Below are 21036 nucleotides of genomic sequence, written 5' to 3' on the forward strand. Positions count from 1 at the left end.
TGAATTTGTAGAAGTGACCATATTGCTGGAATACCTTTGTCATGGCATCTGCCATCTTTTCTTCCTTTACTCCCTTCTGTGTTTCTGCGCTCTGAATTGTTTCACTGAGCAACTAAGCAAGAATGTGAGTCGTGGAATTTGCTGAGGATCCTTCCAGCACGAGTGTGTTCCCAGGCTTCTCTCAGACCAACAGCCTGGTCTTCCCTGCAAGGGACTGCTCCTCAGTTTCTTATTTCCCCATTAGCCAGGAATGCTGGTGTGAGAACTGAATGTTGATCTTGCAGGGAGAGCTGAACCAACAGAGAGGACTTGTCCCATCTAACTTCTTGGAAGCTGAACCTTCGGATGGAGGCATGGCTGAGGAGCTGCATTCAAAAGATAAAGAAGCTTTTCCACTGAGTGCTGAGAGCCAGGTAAGACTGTGTGACTCTGCATCATACAGACATCCAACTGTGATGTGGCTGGAGATGGGCATTGCACAGCATGCAGCTTCTGATGGAATCATTTAAACTAGTGCATGCAGCTTAGTTCATCCCATGGAAAATGCTCAGAGGTTTAGGAGTGCTAGGAGCTCTTCCTGCAACAACATGGTGCCTCAGTCTCACTGTGGTCAGGCGAGGAAAGAGCATCCCAAAGCCCACCAGCAAATACTTTAGATCCACAGAAGCGTCAGTGGTGAAATCCTGCTGCAAACAAAGCAGTTCAGGTAGCTTCCCAGACATGTGACATTTCTCAGACTTGCTCATACCCAAGGCAAGGAGTTGTGGAGTTCCCAACACCCAAACACCAATGCTCTTCCACCCATTCTGAGTTAGATATGTCTTAATCCAGTCCAAGGTGCTTCCAGATAAATTCAAAACACACTGGGGAGTTTCCCAAACAGATCTGTGAGATGGATCCTCAGGCTCTGAAAGCATCCCACAGATGCAGAGAATGCAATGGTTGAGCTAACCCCTTGTATTATGCTGCTGATGCTCTTGAAACAAATGCTTAAGTGGGAAATTTGGGTCATCTGCTGGATTCAGACCTCACTTGGTGTAGCACCTCCCCAGTTACTCCTGGACCTCATATTTTGTGTCATTCTAGAGAGTGGAAGGCAGGGAGGGACTCAGCTTGGTCCCAGCTCATATGTACTTCACCTTCAGTTCTTCTTAGAAGGTTTTTGGCACCATCAAGTAGTGACAGATCCACCAACGTGTATAAGAGCAGGTCCAGTTTGGCTTTGAACCAGTCCTTCAGTAAGCATGTGGGCCTGTATCCTCCTTTGCTGAACTTTCCACTTGTGCCTCCCTAGCTTTCCTGCTTTCTGCAGCATTCCTTGTCCTATTTTTCATGCTCAGCTCTTCCTTTTCTCTGTGCCCACCTCCCATTTCTGTCTTCAGATGCTGCCTGATCTCCTTTAGCCTTCAGCTGCAGCCCCATCTTTTGCTTCCAGGCATTTCAAGCTTTGTGAGTACAGGGTCTGCAATACAGCCTTGATGCCTTCTTGCAAAGAGCAGGCCTGACTCAGAAATAAGGTCTGTGGGTAGCTTGCTGGATCATCTTCCAAATTCAGACTGGGTCCCTTGTGCTTACCTGTTTAGGATACTCATTCTCTTTCCTCTTAGTGCCTAAGTCCATGGTGGGGACTCAAAGGTTAACAAGCTGTTACTACCAGGGTTTAAGAGCCCTAAGGTTATGCAAGTCTCCCTTTCCCAGGGTGAAAACAAGCATTCAGAGTGTGTTTCCTTCTCCAATTTCTCACTCAAAATTATTCACTCTTCCCAAATTACTCATCTATTGGAATAGAGGGTGCCAAAAGATACCTAAACCAGTAAAATGAAAAAGGGTTTAATTCATATTGTAGCTTATTACAGCTCTAACCCTTCTCTCTGGTATCAGCCAGCAGGGAGAAGGACCTGTTTCACATGCCAGCCCCAGCCTTTGTCCTCCCAGAAACCGTGGGGAAATTCAGGTAACCTTCAGGGCTCAGATAGCTGATCTGCCATTTGCTTAGTTAATAGCCTTTTATTAAGGGCAAGTAAGAACCAGGAAATTGGCTGATAAACAGGGTAACATATGCAACAAATCTGCCGTTATTTCTAGGATTCTTATTTGCATCCCTTTCTTATCTCTTCTGTTTTGCTGGGGAACAAACTGCGACACCAGTTGACCTGCCATGTCCCAGGCTTTGTCACGGGCCTTCCAAGGTATCAAGGTCCTGTCTGTTCTGGTGCTGAGACGGCAGCTCGAGCTAATCCTGCTCACTGCCCTCAGCTTGCTGCTGCTCCACTTTTCTCTCTGCTTTCCACTGGTGCTAGGTTTAGCAGTGGGTGACTGTTCCTTTGGATGCAGCACTTTGGCTCAGATATCCCTACGTGCTGTTCTCCTATTGTTCATGACACCTTTTTTTAACAGAAATGCCTTTCAAATGTGGTAAACCCAACCCACATAAAATAGATGTTTTGGGCTTGCCTGCCTTTCAGATCTTTCCATTTGTCTCTGCTTCTCTCTGCCAGAGATCCAACAGAGCTTCCCCTTGCATTGGCTCTAACTCTGGGTCTGTAGAGCAGGAAGATGTTGCCTTAGGTCAGGTAATTTTGGTAGTTGGCTGACCCATGAGCTGCTATTCTTCAGAGTTTGAAGTGTGGGGTCTTGGAAAATTCAGTTGGTGAGGATTAAACCAATTTTACTTCAGTGGGAATCCACACTATGTAAGCATGACTTTTGGTTGGCTGCTTCTGTGTAGTGACAGACTGCCTCCTGTCCTGCTGCTTCCCTGCTTCACCAGGAGGCCTCTCCTAGGTGATTCTGGCTTAAGCTTCTTTAAGTATGTGCTGTCCTGCTTGTTCTGCACAATCCAGATCCATCTGAACAGCTTCCAGATAGGAATGGCTTGCTTGTCTCCTTTTAAAAGCAGCACATTTTCCCTGCTCATAACCAAATTTGTGTTACTTAACTACATTTATGAATCTGCTTAGTGATTACTGAGGAGAGACAGAACCTGACCTCACTGAGGTTTTGATTCTGGCACAGCAATTGCAGCATCCCTACCTCTGGGCAGAACACCTCCTGGCTAAGGCAGAAGGAAAACCATCTCCTGCAAAACATACATATTCTGAAGGCCATCCCTGAGCTGTACCAAACTCTCTCACACAGCTATACCTGGGGCTTTTCAAACCCCGGTGACATCCTCACTCCATAGAGTTAAGGAACTTGCTTGGGAAACTGTTGTTGGTGCATCCAACACAAACAAAAGCACCTTTGCTGCTGTAGTTTGGGGTGGAGGGAGTGGGGGTATGCAAAAGGGCAAAGGATGCATGTCAGCCTCTGGAGAAGTCTTGTTTGAATCTTCTGAAAGACAGCATGGCGAAGCAGACTCCATCAGTGTCCCAGGCCCAGCTCGAGACCCAGCATATCCAGCTTGAGACCCAGCATGCGTATGCACTGTGGTATCGCGGCAGAGCTTTGGGCATGTGTTAAAGCTAGTCCCACTCTTAACAGAAGCTTCTCCAGCATGATCAGGAGTGATATTTCAATTGCTTGTAACTTCTTGGATTTGAGGTTTAAGCGTGTCTGTTCTTCACACTTCCCTTCTTCCTGCTGCTCTGTTGAAGGCCTGAGAATACAGGCAATTGACTTTCCAAATTGCACTGGGGAAAGTAGATAATTTTGGATTATTTCTGAGTAAATCTTGCTGGCAACTGAAAAAGTGAAGCAGTTTAATTTTCAAACTGGCAACATTTGGGGATTAGATTCTTAAGCAATAAGAAAAATCCAGTGCAAAGAGGAGTATCCAAGAAGTTATGGTGACCAGCTAGGGCCCTAAAACACTCACGCTCACCAACTGAGAGCAGTTGCTTTAATGCTGCAGCTGTTGAAGGAGTATTTTTGCATCAGTAATATACAGTTGCTGTCAAGGACTGATTGTAAAGCACCTATAGAAAGTGTTTGATTCTAATTGATTTCATGTGTTTATTTCTGCCTGTGTTTCGCACCCGTGATGGTTCTTTTCTTCAGAGAATGAGGAAGAGAAGAGTCCAGTGATAGATATGAATGATACATAGACAGAGAGAGCAACCATGTAAGTGTATGTGAGAAGATCTCTTCAGTCTCCCACCCAGCCTAGCATATTAAAACTGTTATGCACCTGTAGTTTACTCCTTTTCTTGCTTGTGGTTTGACAGGCTGGGCTGGGGCTCTGCTAGCAAGTCCACCTTCAAAACCTCTACTGGCAGACCTTTACCTGCCAGACTGGTCCTATAGTAAAGAGAAGCCATGATCCGTTCAGCCCATGAAGTGCAGTTGTTTGGAACAATTATCTGGTGGTTTTGGGGACATGATGGGACTGTGCTGGATATTCAGGTTTAGAAATGACATGATTTGTAATTCAGCCTGGGCCTTCTACCACTGTTCCAGCACATCAACAGCCAAAGCTTTGTTTAGCCTTTGCAAGATCCTGCTTAGGCTGAGCACACCCCCATATTTCGCATGTGTAGGGTATTTTCCTCCTGATTATATTCCTTCCTTAGTATAGTCCCAAAAACCCTCTGCACACCATCAACTTAAGGAAGTAGTAACATTGAGTCCCTGAAACCTTATGTGGATAATTGTTCTGTCTGACAACACTTAAAGCAACAGTTTTGGGGCTGTGGGGTGAGACCCCTGGTTTTGGGTGGCAGTGGAAGCAGATCTGTGGTTTCCTTAGTCTCAGACATTGTTTTCCTGAAATTGTGCAATGCAGCAATACCTGGACAGCATGGAAAAGTGCCCGCTGAAAATGAACATGACTCCTCTGGTTATCCACACTAACAGCTTTTACTCTGTCTTGATAGAGCACTTTTTCCTTCATGTTTCTCTTAAAGAAGAAACCCAAATTTTAGTAACATTTGTCTCTTAACAGCTGAATCTGTGAAATAGTGCTGTTGCTTTTCTGGCATAGAGAGACTTCTGAGAAAATCTGTGCATGCTTGCGTGTGAGACCTCTGTGCGGAAATCTGCCTGGGCATTGTATGCCACAGCTGGGAATCAATAGCACTTCCAGCCACAAAGCCAGGAGACCGCCAGTCACTTCACTTTACCTGTTTGATATTTGCTAGTCACATTGGTACTGCAGCATCCTTATTCCAGTGACTAATGGTGACATTTGCAAGCTGGGCTGGGTACCAGCCTCTCATTTTGTGTGCAGTCTTTCATGCATCACTCTCTACAGGAGAAATTGTGTAAGGTTTTGGGCTGCTTCAGATCACCACTAAAACTGTCCCACTTTTGCTATATAAAATGGTTTCCAGTGCTTAAGGGCACCTGCCTGCACAGGGGGCTTCACATCACTCCCACATCCTTTTGGGGCTCCTAAGCCAGATCCCAGGGCTTGAGCTTCTTAGGGGAGATCATTTGCTGTGCATTGGTGAGACCCCTTCTGAAGTGAGCCCAATACTTTTGTGCATTTTATCCAAGGATTCTTTGTGCGCAGTGCATAAATGGTTGCTGTACCTGAGCCCATGGATTATTACTTTTGCACACAGCTAGCCCAGCAGGCTACCAAGTTAGCCCTGATCTGGCTTACTTTTTCTCTTTGCCTCCATAAGCCTTACATTACTGGCTGAAAATGGTTCCTCTAGATTAATCCAGATTTATTGCTAGACTTCTCAAACCTGACTAGCACCTGGGCAGTAAACAGCAAGCATTGCAGCTTGCCTGTGTGTGCAGACAGGAGCTACCAATGATCACAGCTGGTGCCTCAGCATTAGCTGGAGCAGTTGACTTTGCAGGCAAAACACAGCTTGCACAAGGGCGAGGCTGTGCCATCGAGCTGTTGGCAGCATGTCCTTGGCAGTGCTGCATATCTGGAGAGTCACAGAAGTGCCTTTGAAAGTGTGTGGAACAAGATTTCTAGATAAAGTGTGAGTTCAGGAAGAATCAGCCACTGTGTTGTTTCCTGTAGATAAGAGAGGTGGAGAGGAGTTCTGTCTCTGTCCCTGCAGCCAGAGACACTGTGTCAGGTAAGAGTCTGATGGCACTGTTACCTGGGACAGTTTAAACCGATTGTTGCAAGACTGTAGTTGTCTCTCATCTTTCTGGAGTTCTCTAGAAGCCTTGTGCTCCTGGCTGCTCAGAACTGACTCCATAGGTGTTGCATGTACTGAGTCTGACTCCTGAGGAGAGGTTTCTGCTCATCTTGTATCAGAAGTGCTTTCTTTCTCTAGCAGAGTGAAGCATCTGGAATACAGCAGCATAATGCAGCCTGCAAGGGGAGGAGAGGTCACAGCCTCTTCTTGTGTTCTTTGTCACACAAGAGGTAGGGTGATGGAGCAGTGCTGCTTTTGCTTTTGCCCCAGGAAACTTTAAATAAACCAGCCCACAGTACGTAACATATAATTGTGCTGTGGCTCCGGCAGGCACATTCTGTCTGTGCATCACTCCAGTCAGTGCACTTCAAGCAGCTGCTGGGATTCTCCTTCACTGCCTGTGCAGGGATAATGTTTGTACTCTCAGGAATGCTTCCACCCCAGGTAGAGCATCCTGCTGCGCTGTCACTGACACCTTCTCTGTTGGTGCTCTCCCTGACTTGGCATGACCCAAACAGATTAATAATGAGGGCAGGATGTTTCATGAGGAAGGCTTTTCCTTGGAACAGCTCCAGCCACTTTCATGTTGTGTTGTGGATAGGATATACAGCTGGGAGCTTGGAAGATTCTGTTTTTGAAAGCCGTGTGGAAGAGAAGGCAGTGGCACAAGTGGTATTCAAGGCCTCAGAAACCCAGAGCCTCTTCCCTGCTGAACTCTGCAGCTTCTTGGGAAAATTTGTCCTACCAGATCAGACATGATCCCTGTCCAGACACCTGGGTGCTGGAACTGACCTGCCATTTTTATTTTGCAAAGAGGAAGCTGAGCCCAGGACCAGGGCACTTTCTGATTTCTAAAAGCCCTTTCCAAAAGGAACAGTTTCACCCAAGTCTTGGAAGGCAGACGCAGGGGCTGTGAGAATGAAGACCTTGGGCCCACTGCAGGAGAGGAGCTGGTTCGAGATCTTCTTAAAAATCTGAGCGTGCACAAGTCCATGGGTCCTGATGAAATCCATCCTCGGGTCCTGAAGGAGCTGGGGAATGAAGTTCCTAAGCCGCCGGCCATCATATTTGAAAAATCATGGCAGTCAGGTGAAGTTCACGACAAGTGGAAAAAGGGAAATATAACCCCCATTTTCAAGAAGGGGAAAATGGATGACCCAGGGAATTACAGACCAGTCAGTCCCACCTCTGTGCCTGCAACATCTTGGAGCAGATTATCCTGGAAGGCATGCTAAGGCACATGAAAAACAAGGTGCTTGGTGACAGCCAGCATGGCTTCTCTAAGGGGAAGTCCTGCCTGACCAATTTGGTGGCCTTCTATGATGGGACTATGCAACTGATGGACAGGGGTAGAGCAGTTGATGTCATCTACCTGGATTTGTGTAAAGCGTTCGACACTGTTCCACACGACATTCTTGCCTCTAAATTGGAGAGACATCAATTTGATGAATGGACCACTCGGTGGATAAAGAACTGGCTGGATGGCTGCACACAGAGAGTTGTGGTCAATGGCTCAATGTCCGGCTGGAGACCAGTAACGAGTGGTGTCCCTCAGGGATCGGTGTTGGGACCAGTCTTGTTTAACATGTTCGTCGCTGACATGGACAGTGGGATTGAGTGCGCCCTCAGCAAGTTTGCTGATGAGCCCAAGCTGTGTGGTTCGGTTGATGCACTGGAGGGAAGGAATGCCATCCAGAGGGACCTTGACACGCTTGTGAGGTGGCCTGATGCCGACCTCATGAAGTTTAACCATGCCAAGTGCAAGGTCCTACACCTGGGTCGGAGCAATTCCAGGCACAGCTACAGGCTGGGCAGAGAAGAGATTCAGAGCAGCCCTGCGGAGAAGGACTTGGGGGTTCTGGTCGATGAGAAAATGAACATGAGCTGGCTTCAGTGTGCGCTTGCAGCCCAGAAAGCAACCGTATCCTGGGCTGCATCAAAAGGAGTGTGACCAGCAGGTCGAAGGAGGTGATCCTGCTCCTTTATTCTGCTCTCGTGAGACCTCACCTGGAGCACTGTGTGCAGTTCTGATGTCCTCAACATAAAAAGAACATGGAACTGTTGGAACAAGTCCAGAGGAGGCCACGAGGATGATCAGGGGACTGGAGCACCTCCCCTATGAAGATCGGCTGAGAAAGTTGGGGCTGTTCAGCCTGGAGAAGAGAAGGCTGCGTGGAGACCTCATAGCAGCTTCCAGTGTCTGAAGGGGGCCTATAGGGATGCTGGGGATGGACTCTTCATTAGGGACCGTAGTGATAGGACAGGGGGTAATGGGTTAAAACTGAAACAGGGGGAGTTTAGATTGGATATAAGGAGGAAATTCTTTCCTGTAAGGGTGGTGAGGCACTGGAATGGGTTGCCCAGGGAGGCTGTGAATGCTCCATCCCTGGCAGTGTTCAAGGCCAGGTTGGACAGAGCCTTGGGTGATATGGTTTAGAGCGAGGTGTACCTGCCCATGGCAGGGGGTTGGAACTTGATGATCTCAAGATCCTTTCCAACCGTAATTATTCTATGATTCTATGACTGTGGAGTCCAGTTAACATTCCCAAATGCTTAGGTGATTTAGGAACACGTTATTTGCTGCATGCCACTTGATCCAAGACTTCTCTATGTCCTGTTTCATCGTGAGCAACTTCTCTGTTATTGGCGCCACTGCAGAGCATCAGACCGCGTCTGCCTCTTCTGTGACTAGACCTGATGGATGCTCTGCAGGGCACTGAATTTTTCTCATGGCCACTGCTGCAGAAGCCTCCCAGTTTAGCAAGTCTCCTTGAGCTTCTGAAGGTCTTTCACAGCCTTTAATAGGTTGTTTTTAATGCCCTGCCTTATGCTCCAGGGTGTGCTGGGAGTCCACCTGGACCCCTGGCCCAGGGAGCCGTATATGGATGCATCAGGATCCATTAATCCATACTCTTGGGAGATGCTTCTTTTACGGCATGTTCAGCTGTGAAGCAGCATCTTTCACCATGTCTTCAGTGGGGCTTTTGTGCTGTCCTGTTCTTGGCCCAAAGTTAACGCATTTCAGAATGTCTGAGCTCAGGCAGTGTCTGGGTCATCAGTACAAGAAAGTTTAAATCCATTGGAAACTTCCTAACTGGATCTGCAGCTGCATAGAGGAGCTGAGCTGGGCAGGGTGAGGGGCAGCTGGTAGGGAGAAGGCAGGGTTCTCTGGCTGAGGTTTCTGTTGCTGTGATGTCCTTCATCAGATCTAACTTGTGCTTTTTTCTCTTGTTTTCTCTTTTTCCCCACTCAGTTAAATCCAGATGGGTCTCTTGAGCAGAGCGATTCCTCACCAACTCCTCCTACTCTACCACCCTCCTGTCTTGGCATGGGTGAGCAGTGTCCAGAGCAGGCATCGCTGGCCATTCTCAAATACAGTCATGTAACTGGTCAGAGTAAAAAGAAGAGAGGCTTCTTCCTCAGAGGAAAAGAGCTCTTCAAAAAACTTGGGTCCAGTAAGAAAAATTAATAAGGGATTTGTTGTTCTGTAAAAATCGCCTGTGCAGTCCCCACAGAAACTGCCAATTCAGGAGAAGCCCTCTGCAGTAAGCTGACTAGAGTCATAGGGGAAAAGTGTATGTTGAAGAGAGAGAACTCTCCAGTGGGTCTGTGAGCTGTGGTCTCTGCTGAGAGTGCGGACATGGGTGCCCACCCAGTGTGGGCAATGGCTCTGAACACAGCATCATGGCACTGTGGTGTGTGAGGCCTCAGCACTAGGACACAGCTACTTCCACAGCAGTGTGTCCTGCCCCTGACAGCCCTCAGTGCACCACTTCCCTGTAAATATTTTCATTTAAAACTTATATTCTGGCTGTAAGTTTGCTGAATGGCTTTTCCTAGCAAAGCCCCGGCCCCTGAGGAAAAGATCCCTTGTCCTCCACACCCTGGTATTTCTCTGGTCCAAAGGAGGTTGTGTTAACTCCTCCGCTCTGCAAAGAAAATTTGCACTTCTCTGTTCCCTTGAATCCCCTTTGCTGTCTCTGGCCTGAGGAGTGAGTTCTTTGTTCTGTCAACCTGTAAATATGCAGCTGTGCCTAGGAGCATCCCACATTGCCTCAATCCTGTTCAGCATCAGGATTCCCATGCAGGGAGGAGCGATACCCTAAAGGGGTCCATGCTTCTGCCTGTGGGGTGGGCTGCTAGAAGCTGCTCCTGTGGTTCACTTTGATGACACACACTGGCTGGGGACTCCGCCTTATTTATTTCTTTATTATTTCTCTTATTTATTTATTTATTTATTTATTTGGTTGGTTGGTTGGTTGGTGTCTGCCTCTTTCACAGTTCTCTTTGGCTGTTTGAATGGGCTGCTCCCGAGTTGGAGCATTTGGAAAGCAGAGCTGGGGTTGGAGAGTTTGCAGCTATTTTCACATGAGATGACATGTTCCTTGAGTTCAGACACATCCCTTTCTAAGCCACGGAAAGTTTTGTACTACATGGTTTCTATCCTTTTCAGTGTTTCTTTCTTTGCATGTTTTGGTGGGGTACGTGTGTTAGAGACAGTTCCCTGAGGTACGTGAATGATGCCAGCACAGTGTCCAGAGTGTTGGTGATATGGTATGTTTTTATTTAATATCAAATTTTATGATAATAAAGTCTATTTTCACAAAAATACATTTTCCTTAAAAAAAACAAAAGATTCAATTATGCTTATTTGGTGTGAGGGTCACAGAGGGGAAAATCATACTGGTCACTCGCACCTTGATGATGCTCCACAGCACTTCACTTTCCTGTGCTTCTGGGGAGAGCTGCTTTCTCTGGGAGTGGAAGGTCTCTGCCCAGCCTGTATTTGTGCTGGGAGTTGCATGAAGGGGGGAGTTGTGCAGGTATTTTGCTTCTCAGTGACACCAGTGCAGCGCTGTCCCCCCAGTGTGACCTGGCTGAGGTTCTTCAAAGCCTGGGGGTGCTGAGTGTTGACACAGTGGCCCAGCACCCCCCACCCCTGCTCTCTGCTTGTCCCGGCTTTGCAAAGTTCTGGTGCCAGGGCTGGGCAACGTTTTTCTTTGCCTTAAAAAAATGCCATTTTGTTTCATATCCATTTTGACCGAATGTGCCAACTTGGTTTTGTGAACAGGCAACAATCGAGAAAACCATTGCACGCCAGGCGTATCACACACACAGGTTATTAAACAAGTATGGTAAAGCTAGTCAAGTTTGTATATCCCTATATATACTAAACAAGCACAGTAAATTGGATCAGGTATATATTTATAGCACAGAGGAAACTTAGCAATGTATCAAATCATTGCTGCATAGAGAGAACAGAGAAATACATCACCAATTACCGCCTGATGGTCATCATCCAGACCCACACTTCAGCTGGGAAGCCCCATTGCAGCTGGTGCTGGGAGCCTCACCTGCGGGTGGATGCACTGTAGGAATTTTCCCAGCTACCTGAGCCTCCTTGTCTCCAGAGCAGAGCTGCTCCAGCCCTCACAGCATCTCCCTGGCCTCACTCCAACAGCTCCACGTCCCTCTGGCGCTGTTGCCCCAGAGCTGGATCAGGGCTGCAGGGGGGTGCTCCCCAGAGCACAGCAGGGGGCAGGATCCCGTCCCTGAGCTGCTGCTTAGGCTCTGGGGGTGCAGCCCAGCACCCACTGGCAGGTCATTGGGAGCTTCTCATCACCCAGTATCCCAAGTCCTCATCAGGGCTCCTCCCTCTGGTCTCCACCAGCTCGTGTTTGTGCTTGGGATTGCCCCAACCCAGATGCAGTACCTTGTATTTGGCCTTTCTGAACTCCGTGGTCTCGCCTTTCCAGCCTGTCCAGGTCCCTCCTGATCCTGTCCCTTCACTACAGCATGTTGACCACACTGCACAGCTTGGTGTCATTGGCAGACTTGCTGAGGGGGATGGATCTCACTGCCCATGTCACCAACAAAGTTGTTCAACACTGCTGGTCCCAACGCTGACTCCTGATGAACACCATTTGTCACCAGTCTCCACTTGGATATTGAGTAGTTGCTGCTCTCTCTGCACATGGAGAATATGGGGCTTGGTGGGTTTAGGAGTAGGGATTGAAACGGGATTATGATGGGCCATGACTCAAATACCTCCCATGCCACTGTAATGAGGAAAAGCTGAGTTATTTTTCTGTGCTGTCTTTCCATCTTAAAAAAATATTTGGGAGTTCATCAGTTAATGAAAGTGCTTTGTGCAGTTCCCTGGTTGTCTCTGCACTATAGTGGTTAATGTACCAATGGCTCAAAGCTTGTAAGGCTTTGCTAGGTAATATTATTTTGCTTGAGTGGGGATTGAGCAAACACAGAGGATGTAGCTCATAACAGCTCAGCCCCAAGGTAAATAGTTTTTCTTCTAGATTTCAGCTAGTCAAAGTCACAGGCAGGTTGCTCTGAATCTTGCAGGATGCCATGAGAAAGGCACAAACAGAGAATGAGAACAGAGCAATGTGAAGGGACGTTTCCACATGTGTCTCAAAGGAGCAGTGTCCTCCATGAGGTGGCAGTCCCGGCCTCCTGGCAAGCCTGGTTTGCTGAGAGCAGTTCTGGGAGGTCTCCTGCCACACAGAGATGGACTCATGGGGATCCCCAGCATTACAGCAAAGCACTGCCAGGCCAAGATACACATCATGGGGTGCTCCAGCATCGCTCCAGCACAGGGTGAGCAGGAAGAGTGTGGCCGTGCTTGCTCCAGCCTCTCCATCCAGGAGCAGTGGTGCTCCAGCATTGCTCCAGAGACTTGCTCAGACCATCTCATCCACCTGCCTGGGAGGCAGCAGTGGCTTCTGAAACCATGCTGAGACCCACAGTGCTGGTGGAAGCAGGGACTAGGAAACTTCCAAGGGAATCAGGACATGGTGTGCTAGCAGCTGTAGCCATGAAGGCTTTGCTGATTGAATTTGGCCACTTACCCTCATGCTTGAGGAAATCGTCAGGGTGGAAATGCAAAGCCAGCCTCCCCTTGTGCTGCCCAGGCACCTGATGGGTTCTCCAGGCTGCTCTGAACAGAGGTGATAAACACTAGTGGCTGCTTCACAGGGGAAAAAATTGTAGCACACGACTAGGACGACTGGGGCTGTGGGCAATTGATAGTGGAGATAAAAAGGGAGGGGAGAGGAAGGAAAAAGGATTGCTAATGCTAAAAAATAATTCTAATGCTGCACAGGCCTAAATGTAATTATAAATAATATTTGACCACAATTTTATTGTGTTTAATGCTTTCTAAACTAGAAAAGCAATCTGCTGCTCCAGAGAGGGCTTCCTGATCCAAACCCATACTGGGGCGGGATCTAGCTCTCTCCCTGTCCCACATTGTGTACAGGAAGAAATCTGGGCACACAGGCTGAGAGAGAGCACCTTCTGCACGTCCCATGGTTGGACAAATGGAGTGGCATGACTGTAATAAGAGAGACATGGGAAGCTATGAGAGACAGAGTGTTACAAAAGTGTCAGTATAAGAGCATCCCCCATCCCTCCCCTGTTACCAAGACCCTGACAGGCAGGGCATCTCCTGGAAGCACTGTAGGCAGAGGAAGGAGTTCAGACAACTCTGCCTGCCTAGGGGAGGCTTTACCCTTCAGGTATCTCTATAAGAAGCAGGGAGAGAACTACCTGCTCCTTACATTTTCAATCAGTGTCTTCATTCAGGAGGGGCTCTGGGGTAAGGGCAGTTCCATCACACCTGAAATGGACTTTCGAAGAAAATTATGACAGCATGGAGCACAGCTGAGTTATCTGCCTAGCATGCAGATCCCTGCCAGCATACTGGGCTGCTTATGGCACTGCTGGTGGAAGCCTGAGGGCACAACAGATCTCATCAGCTGTGGAGCTGATTTCTACTCCCTTATCACTCTACATATCTGGGCCAAGCTCCTCTTGACAGCACCCCTGTGGTCTTTTGGGGTGGGACTGGTAGGAAGGCTCTCGGTGGTGTCATCCTCCAGTGCTTCTAAAGCTCTTGGTGTTTTATGTTTCCTTCAGCTCCTCACACCTCTCTCTCTGTCCCATCCTTTGCTCCACATCAGGTGGAACAAAGTTCTGTGCAGGTCACTTGGTGAGGACCATGCAGGGGCTGTGGCCAAAGGCAGATGCCCAGTGAGGAGCAGAACAGGCAGCATATCAGATGCTTCCCAGAGAGGGGTCCCGGCTGCCGGGGTTCTCCAGCCAGGGGCTGCTGGAGCTGCTGCTGTTCCATAGCTAGGTGCAGAGCCAGAATGAATTTGCAGTGAACAGTTCAGGCTGGCTCAGAAGCCCCTGTGAAAACTCAGTGTTATTTGTGGCTTTTCCGGTCCCTGAGAGCTGGGGAAATGTTACGTGTGCAGTCACCTAACAGGGCTCAGTGATTTCCAAATGGAGCTCTGTTGGAAGCCCTGGGTGGATGCATTCTGCTAAAGGAAACCTCACAGTGCTTCTTTTGTTTCTTCTTCCGCAGTCTCTTACAGACAGCCTTTGACAGTGAATGAAAAGGACTCTGTGCTGAATGCAGGAGCAAATACCTCTATTGAATAAAGGATTAGGGGAGTAAATATGACATATTTACTTTTCCCTGAGTGCCTCTTTTATACTCTCACCACCTGCTTGCTTGGGTTTCCTGCCCTAGATGTTTGAAAGATTTAATATTTCATTGTGATGCTGTTTGTAATTTATTCCTTCAAGTTGTGACTCATTTTGCTTTTACTTTTTCTCACCAGAGCACTTGATTGTTACTGTCATCTTGCTTTGCCCATTATTACTTATCTCCTGAGCTGTGAGACTCTTTCTGATAGGAGAATCTGGTGAACACCTGCCTGTATTTAGCTTCTGAAGTTAATGCTCCTAGCCCTTATTTGAAATCTCTCTGTTGCCTCAGCAGAAATCTGGCTTTTCACTGATGTTCTCCAACCCTCAGGGCCTAGACCCTGGTTTCCTTCTCCACCTCTGTGTTTCTTACCCATCTTCTTCACAGTGCAGACACTGAAACATAACATTTTCTCTGTGTGTGCTTCCCAGTGTGATATTCACCTCCTTCCCATGGGAAGCAGCCAAGTCTGCTCACACGGGATACTCCTATGTCATTCTATGTGAGCACATGAGATGCTGGAGCTGGTGTGCATGCACACGCTGTTTGTGGGGAGCACATCTGCCTGGCCAGAGGGCTGGGGAGACTAAATCCCCGCTGGAATGGAGAGAAGCTCTACCAGGAGGCGTGAGAGGTCCTTGGTGCCGTGATCCAGGTACCAGCCACCACATCATGTGTCTTGGCTCTGCTGCCATGTCTTGCAGTCTCACAGGAATAACATGATGGGTTTTGTTAGTGTGGGGTGTCCAAATGGTACAGTATTTTAGGTTGCAAAGTCTTTCAGTCAGCTTCTTTCATCCAAAGCAATGGAGATCCCTGAACTAACAAGCATAGAGGGTTCTCCCTGAAACTTTGATGTCCCTCTACTGTTAAATCTCCAAATAGCTTGATGGGTTTAACTGAACAATTTTGCTTGAGAAACATGCGGACAGAAAAGTCAGAGGGAAAGTTTTTCTAATCGTTGTTTTGTACAGGATAAAAATGGTACTGGAGATTTGGATTAAAACTCCTCTGGGTTTTAAGAAGCCCCATGTGCTGGTGGGTGCAACCAGCCATGGATTCCTCTGGCCTTACTGCTTTGGGGCAAAGAGCCCCTCAGGACTTGGCTGCACCGTGAATGAGATGCTAAGGTGAGAGAAGTATTTCTGTGCTTAAAGGGGACCTTTTGAGATCTCTTATCCAGCCTCCAGTTTGGAGCAGGACCAGCTTCAAAACCAGGTAAGGTTTCACAGCCAACAGAAAAGGCCAGCTTCTATGGGAAAGGAAGACATGGGGTTTCCAAAGTGCTTAGTCATAACTGATTGGAACATGTCTTCTAAGTTGTTGGGAGAATTATTCCTCACAATCGAGGCTACAGTGGGTCTGTGGATCCTTGAATATCCAATATCTTCACCCTGATTTTTCATTTTGCTCTTGCTCCAACACCTGCGGCTGTTGACTGCTTAAATAAAACTTACAAGCCCATGAGTCCCAAAATTCAACTCAGGAACTTCTTTGCTGTTTGGGGAATCATTAAAGAAGTTGAAGTCTTTTTTGCACCTTGGCAGTGTAAGTTTATCTCATTCAGTGCTTTCTACCCTCTCTGTATAAGCTCTTGCTTCAGCCAAGCTCAAAAGCAGTTTGCATTAACTATATTAAATGACCTTTTTAACATGGTACCTGCAGTCAGATGTGGCCTACCTCATTATGAAGCATGCAGTGTGATTGCTTAATCACTGCAGACTCTAAGAACTAGAGTCTAAGAATATTGCTCAGAGTAGTGCAGGGAAATTGATTCTCTTGCAGTAGAAGCTTATGATGAAATATAAGCTGTGTTCAGCTCTCCTGAGCCTCTTGCATGTGCTTGGCAACTGGCACTGCTCCCAAGTCCCTGTGTAACCACTGCAGGGAGTATTGACCCCTTTCTTTGGAGCTGCTGTGCTGATGACACAGCAAAAAGTTGTGGATGAGCTCCAGGATTGGATGTCTGAGCAGGTTGAAGGGATTTGGTTTGATTTATCTGCACTTACCATGCAGCATGGCAGAGATCACAGCCTCCTCGGTAAGTTGGCTGTGGGAGCCCAGCTTCCAAAGAAAAAACAGTGGGAATCAGGCATTCTCATGACTAATGACCTTTGGGTCCCTTCTGATGATGATCTTTAAGGTTCCTTCCAACCCAAACTGTTCTATGAGTTTATGACTGAACATTGAGAAACTTCTCTAGCCCATGCTTAGCTGAAATGATTCTCTCCCAAACCTTTTAGTGGTTTCTGTACAACCATAGATAAATGGGTAGTAGGTTGAGCAATGAACTCGAGCCTGGCTGGAGCTGGGAGCAGCATGTAGAAGCACATGGCCAGAAGAACATGGGCATTGCACAGACCAGAGTCAAGTGTTGTCCTGGGTTCAGCAGTAGCAGTCATTTTTCTCCTTCCTAGTAGCTGGTGCAGTGCTGTGGTTTTGACTTTAGCCTGAGAACAATGCTAACTAACACACTGATGGTTTTAGTTGTTGCTAAGTAATGCTTACCCCGATCAAGGACTTACCAGTCTCATGCTCTGCCAATGAGGAGGGGCGTGGGAAGTCAGGAGGAAGCAGGGACAGGACACCTGACCCAAACCAGCCAAAGGGGTATTCCATACCCCAGCACATTGTGCTCAGTATATAAAGTGGGGCAGTTAGCCAGGAGGCACAGATCGCTGCTTGGATTGGGCTGGGTGGTGAGCAGTTGTATTCTCTTCCCTTGTTATTTCCCTTATCATTATTGGTGGCAGCAGCAGTGGTTTGTGTTGTACCTTAGTTACTGGACTGCTCTTATCTCAACCCGTGGGAGTTACATGCTTTCCATTCTCCTCCACATCCATCTGGGAGCGGAGGGGAGGGAAGAAGGGAGGGAGCAAGCGAGTGGCTGTGTGGTCCTGAGTTACCGCTGGACTTAAACCATGACAATTATTCAGTAACTGACCCATTTGTACTGTTGTTCAAATGGCAAACTTGATAAAGGAGTTCAGCAACAAGTTTGCAGGAGTGAAATTAGGGCCAGAAGTCCTCTATGGCTTCTCTCCAAGCACCAAGAGCCTGTGGCTGCCCCATCCCTGGCAGTGTTCAAGGCCAGGTTGGACACAGGGGCTTGGAGCAAGCTGCTCCAGTGGAAGGGGTCCCTGCCCATGGCAGGTGGTTGGAACTGGATGAGCTTTAAGGTCCCTTCCAACCCAAACCATTCCATGTCTCTATGACCTGGAGTGGTCCAGCGCAGCCACACAACTGGAAGAGCAGATCATAATACATGAGGAAAATCTTGTCATTTCTCTGTAAAAACTTTGACCCAGAAAAAAAAGCATGCCAGAACCACTCTCAGAGCTCTGCAAGGTGCTAAAAAGGTGTAATGGCATTGCAAGATGAGAAATAGATTGTTGATAGAGGACTTTTCAACTGGCTTACGGGTTTGTTATTAGGCTAATGTAAGTGGTGGGAGCTGCTGTGTCAGTAATGTACTGGAGATGCAATATGGCTTGCCTTGAAACTGTGATGAAAAGTGTGCCAGGTTCATAGGTTTTAAGTCCAGACAGGCTGTCCCACACGACATCCTTGCCTCTGAATTGGAGAGACATCAATTTGATGAATGGACCACTCAGTGGATAAAGAACTGGCTGGATGGCTGCACACAAGGAGTTGTGGTCAATGGCTCAATGTCCAGCTGGAGACCAGTAACGAGTGGTGTCCCTCAGGGATCAGTGTTGGGACCGGTCTTGTTTAACATCTTCGTAGCTGACATGGACAGTGGGATTGAGTGCGCGCTCAGCAAGTTTGCCCATGACCCCAAGCTGTGTGGTTCAGTTGATAGGCTGGAGGGAAGGAATGCCATCCAGAGGGACCTTGACACGCTTGTGAGGTGGCCTGATGCCGACCTCATGAAGTTTAACCATGCCAAGTGCAAGGTCCTACACCTGGGGTGGAGCAATCCCAGGCACAGCTACAGGCTGGGCAGAGAAGAGATTCAGAGCAGCCCTGTGGAGAAGGACTTGGGGGTGCTGGTCGATGAGAAAATGAACATGAGCCGGCTTCAGTGTGCGCTTGGAGCCCAGAAACCAACCGTATCCTCAAAAGGAGTGTGACCAGCAGGTCGAAGGAGGTGATCCTGCCCCTTTATTCTGCTGTCGTGAGACCTCACCTGGAGCACTGTGTGCAGTTCTGATGTCCTCAGCATAAAAAGGACATGGAACTGTTGGAACAAGTCCAGAGGAGGCCACGAGGATGATCAGGGGACTGGAGCACCTCCCATATGAAGATCGGCTGAGAAAGTTGGGGCTGTTCAGCCTGGAGAAGAGAAGGCTGCGTGGAGACCTCATAGCAGCCTTCCAGTATCTGAAGGAGGCCTATAGGGATGCTGGGGATGGACTCTTCATTAGGAACTGTAGTGATAGGACAAGGGGTAATGGGATAAAACTGAAACAGGGGAAGTTTAGATTGGATATAAGGAGGAAATTCTTTCCTGTTAGGGCGGTGAGGCACTGGAATGGGTTGCCCAGGGAGGCTGTGAATGCTCCATCCCTGGCAGTGTTCAAGGCCAGGTTGGACAGAGCCTTGGGTGATACGGTTTAGAGCAAGGTGTCCCTGCCCATGGCAGGGGGTTGGAACTTGATGATCTTAAGGTCCTTTCCAACCCTAACTATTCTATGATCAGGGCACGGGATTGCTCTGCTATTGCTGCAGCAGAAGGCTGTGATTTTTCCATGCTTTATTTAGGAGCCATGTAGTGCAGAACCTGATCTGAACAACAAATCCTGAGTTTATAGCTTTGACTGCTGCTCAGTGGAACTGAGATGTATTCCTAGTGTGAGCAGGTGTTTAGCTCTCAGGCTTTGGGTCCCATCCCATCCCCAGGGCTACTGTACTCCTTGATGTTAGACAACCTATAAAGGTGATTACGGGAGAGGAAGATTAAAAAGTTTTCTTTTTCTGATAAAGCATGTTCTCATTCTCTCTCCTTGAGTTGTTTGGTAACGGGGTCATCCAGGCACCATGTGCTGGATCTTTTTCTCTGAATTCTGTCTAAAGAAGCCATTCTGCTCACAGCAAAGATGTGTGCTGCAGTTTGGAGTAACTCCAAGGAGGGAGATTGCGCAACCTCCTTGAGCTTTTGAGGAAAGACTGTTTGCAGTTGGATGTACATTTGTGTTTGTAATAACGTCACCCTGGGAGTTTGTGGTTAGCTGACCTCTAAGCTTTCTTCCAAATGGCTGTTAAACAGATAGGACCTTCACTGCGGAAGAAAGAACCACATTTTCCCACCTGTAAGTTTTGCCAGGGCTGTTTCTGAAGGTGTGCACACATGGCCTAGTCTTCTGCAGTCTGGTCCTGGGGTCAGGACAGCTCACCACGTCCACTGTGGCTCTGAGCATGCTGGTGAGCTTTGGGAAAGCCCAACTATGTGGCCAGTGCGTGCACACTGTCATGGACAGAGCAGGGCTGGTGCTTCCTGGAAGTTTGCTATGCCCCAACAGACCTACATTTTCAGCGCTCAGCTTCTTCTGTAGGACCAGCTGCTGAGCTACCAGGCCTAGCTTTGAATATAAGAGGTACCTGCAGGGAGCATGGGCTGTTCTTTTGTGAAGCTCTTCTCTACGCTTCTGTTCTGCCTCCCTTGCATGGTTCTGCTAGCAACACTCATGGATCCCATGTCCTAGCACACAGGTAAAGGAATGCAAGAAAGCTAGAAAAGGCCTCAGACACTGCCCAGGTCCTCAGGTGGGTGTCAGTGCAGGCAGCATCTCGTCTCTGCTGGCGAGAGCAAGGGTCACTGGGTGCAAGAGCAAAAGAGCACAGCTCTTTTGACAGCTTCCTGGTACATTCGTTCTGTTTACAGCTTCCTGAGAGGAGCACAACACACCTTGGCCAAACAGGGAGTCCTGGGCACGATTCCTCTCGTCCCAAAGTGTGTTTCTAGAAGGAAGGGCTCTGCTGAGTTTGGCAACATAGATCAGAGCATGGGCAGTTTGGATATGTTGTCTTGCAAACCTCTCATTCACTTTGCTGTGATCTAGACAGAACTTGCGGTCTTCCCACAGTGAAAACTTACTACATACAAATCATTGCGTTGGATGTATACGGGGAGAGATTCACCTCTTTCTGTATTTATGATTTTCACAGTCTCTGCAGATGGGAAAAGCCTGACTTGGATTTTTGGTGTGTGCATGTGGGATATTACCAGATTGCTACACCACTGCTGGTGTGTGAAAGAGGGCATTTCCCTTCATTTCTGTATTGTTCCTTATTTTACACCAGTCCCTCTGCTGTATATTCTCTTTTTCTTCTATATTACCTATAGAAAATACTCGTGTATTTTCTTCCTCCTCTCTGATCCTCCAATCTTGCTCTCCCAGGAAAAAGCATCATCCAGATCCTGCCAGCAGTGAAGCCCTTCAGTATGGGCCCCTATGATGTTCCCAAGCTCACCAAGCAGGTCTGTGATTCCATGCTATCAGGGGATATCAGGAA

General features: G+C 47.9%; 2 protein-coding genes across 11 annotated transcripts in view; both read left to right on the plus strand.

Moving 5' to 3' along the window:
- TSPOAP1 (TSPO associated protein 1) overlaps positions 1 to 10681 on the plus strand; it is a 68457-nt gene extending 57776 nt beyond the window's left edge. For 8 of the 10 annotated variants that reach the window (XM_061375726.1, XM_061375731.1, XM_061375732.1 and 5 more), the window contains 2 exons: positions 285 to 413; positions 9301 to 10681. In XM_061375726.1, the coding sequence (XP_061231710.1) occupies positions 285 to 413; positions 9301 to 9516 (345 nt within the window). In that variant the 3' untranslated portion in view covers positions 9517 to 10681. Of the gene's footprint in view, positions 1 to 284; positions 414 to 3999; positions 4070 to 9300 lie in introns of all 10 variants that reach the window. The other 2 variants (XM_061375733.1, XM_061375734.1) reach the window with 2 other exon arrangements.
- The window catches only part of LOC133224314 (C-C motif chemokine 4 homolog), a 67067-nt gene continuing 47475 nt past the window's right edge, over positions 1445 to 21036 (plus strand). The window contains exon 1 of the mRNA XM_061375743.1: positions 1445 to 1448. The gene's annotated coding sequence lies outside the window, so the exon portion shown is untranslated. The remainder of the gene's footprint in view (positions 1449 to 21036) is intronic.

This window comes from Neopsephotus bourkii, unplaced genomic scaffold (assembly GCF_033783945.1).
Source record: "Neopsephotus bourkii isolate Nb327-2 ecotype Australia unplaced genomic scaffold, CSIRO-AGI_Nbou_v1 NB_1675, whole genome shotgun sequence".
NCBI classification, from domain to species: domain Eukaryota; kingdom Metazoa; phylum Chordata; class Aves; order Psittaciformes; family Psittacidae; genus Neopsephotus; species Neopsephotus bourkii.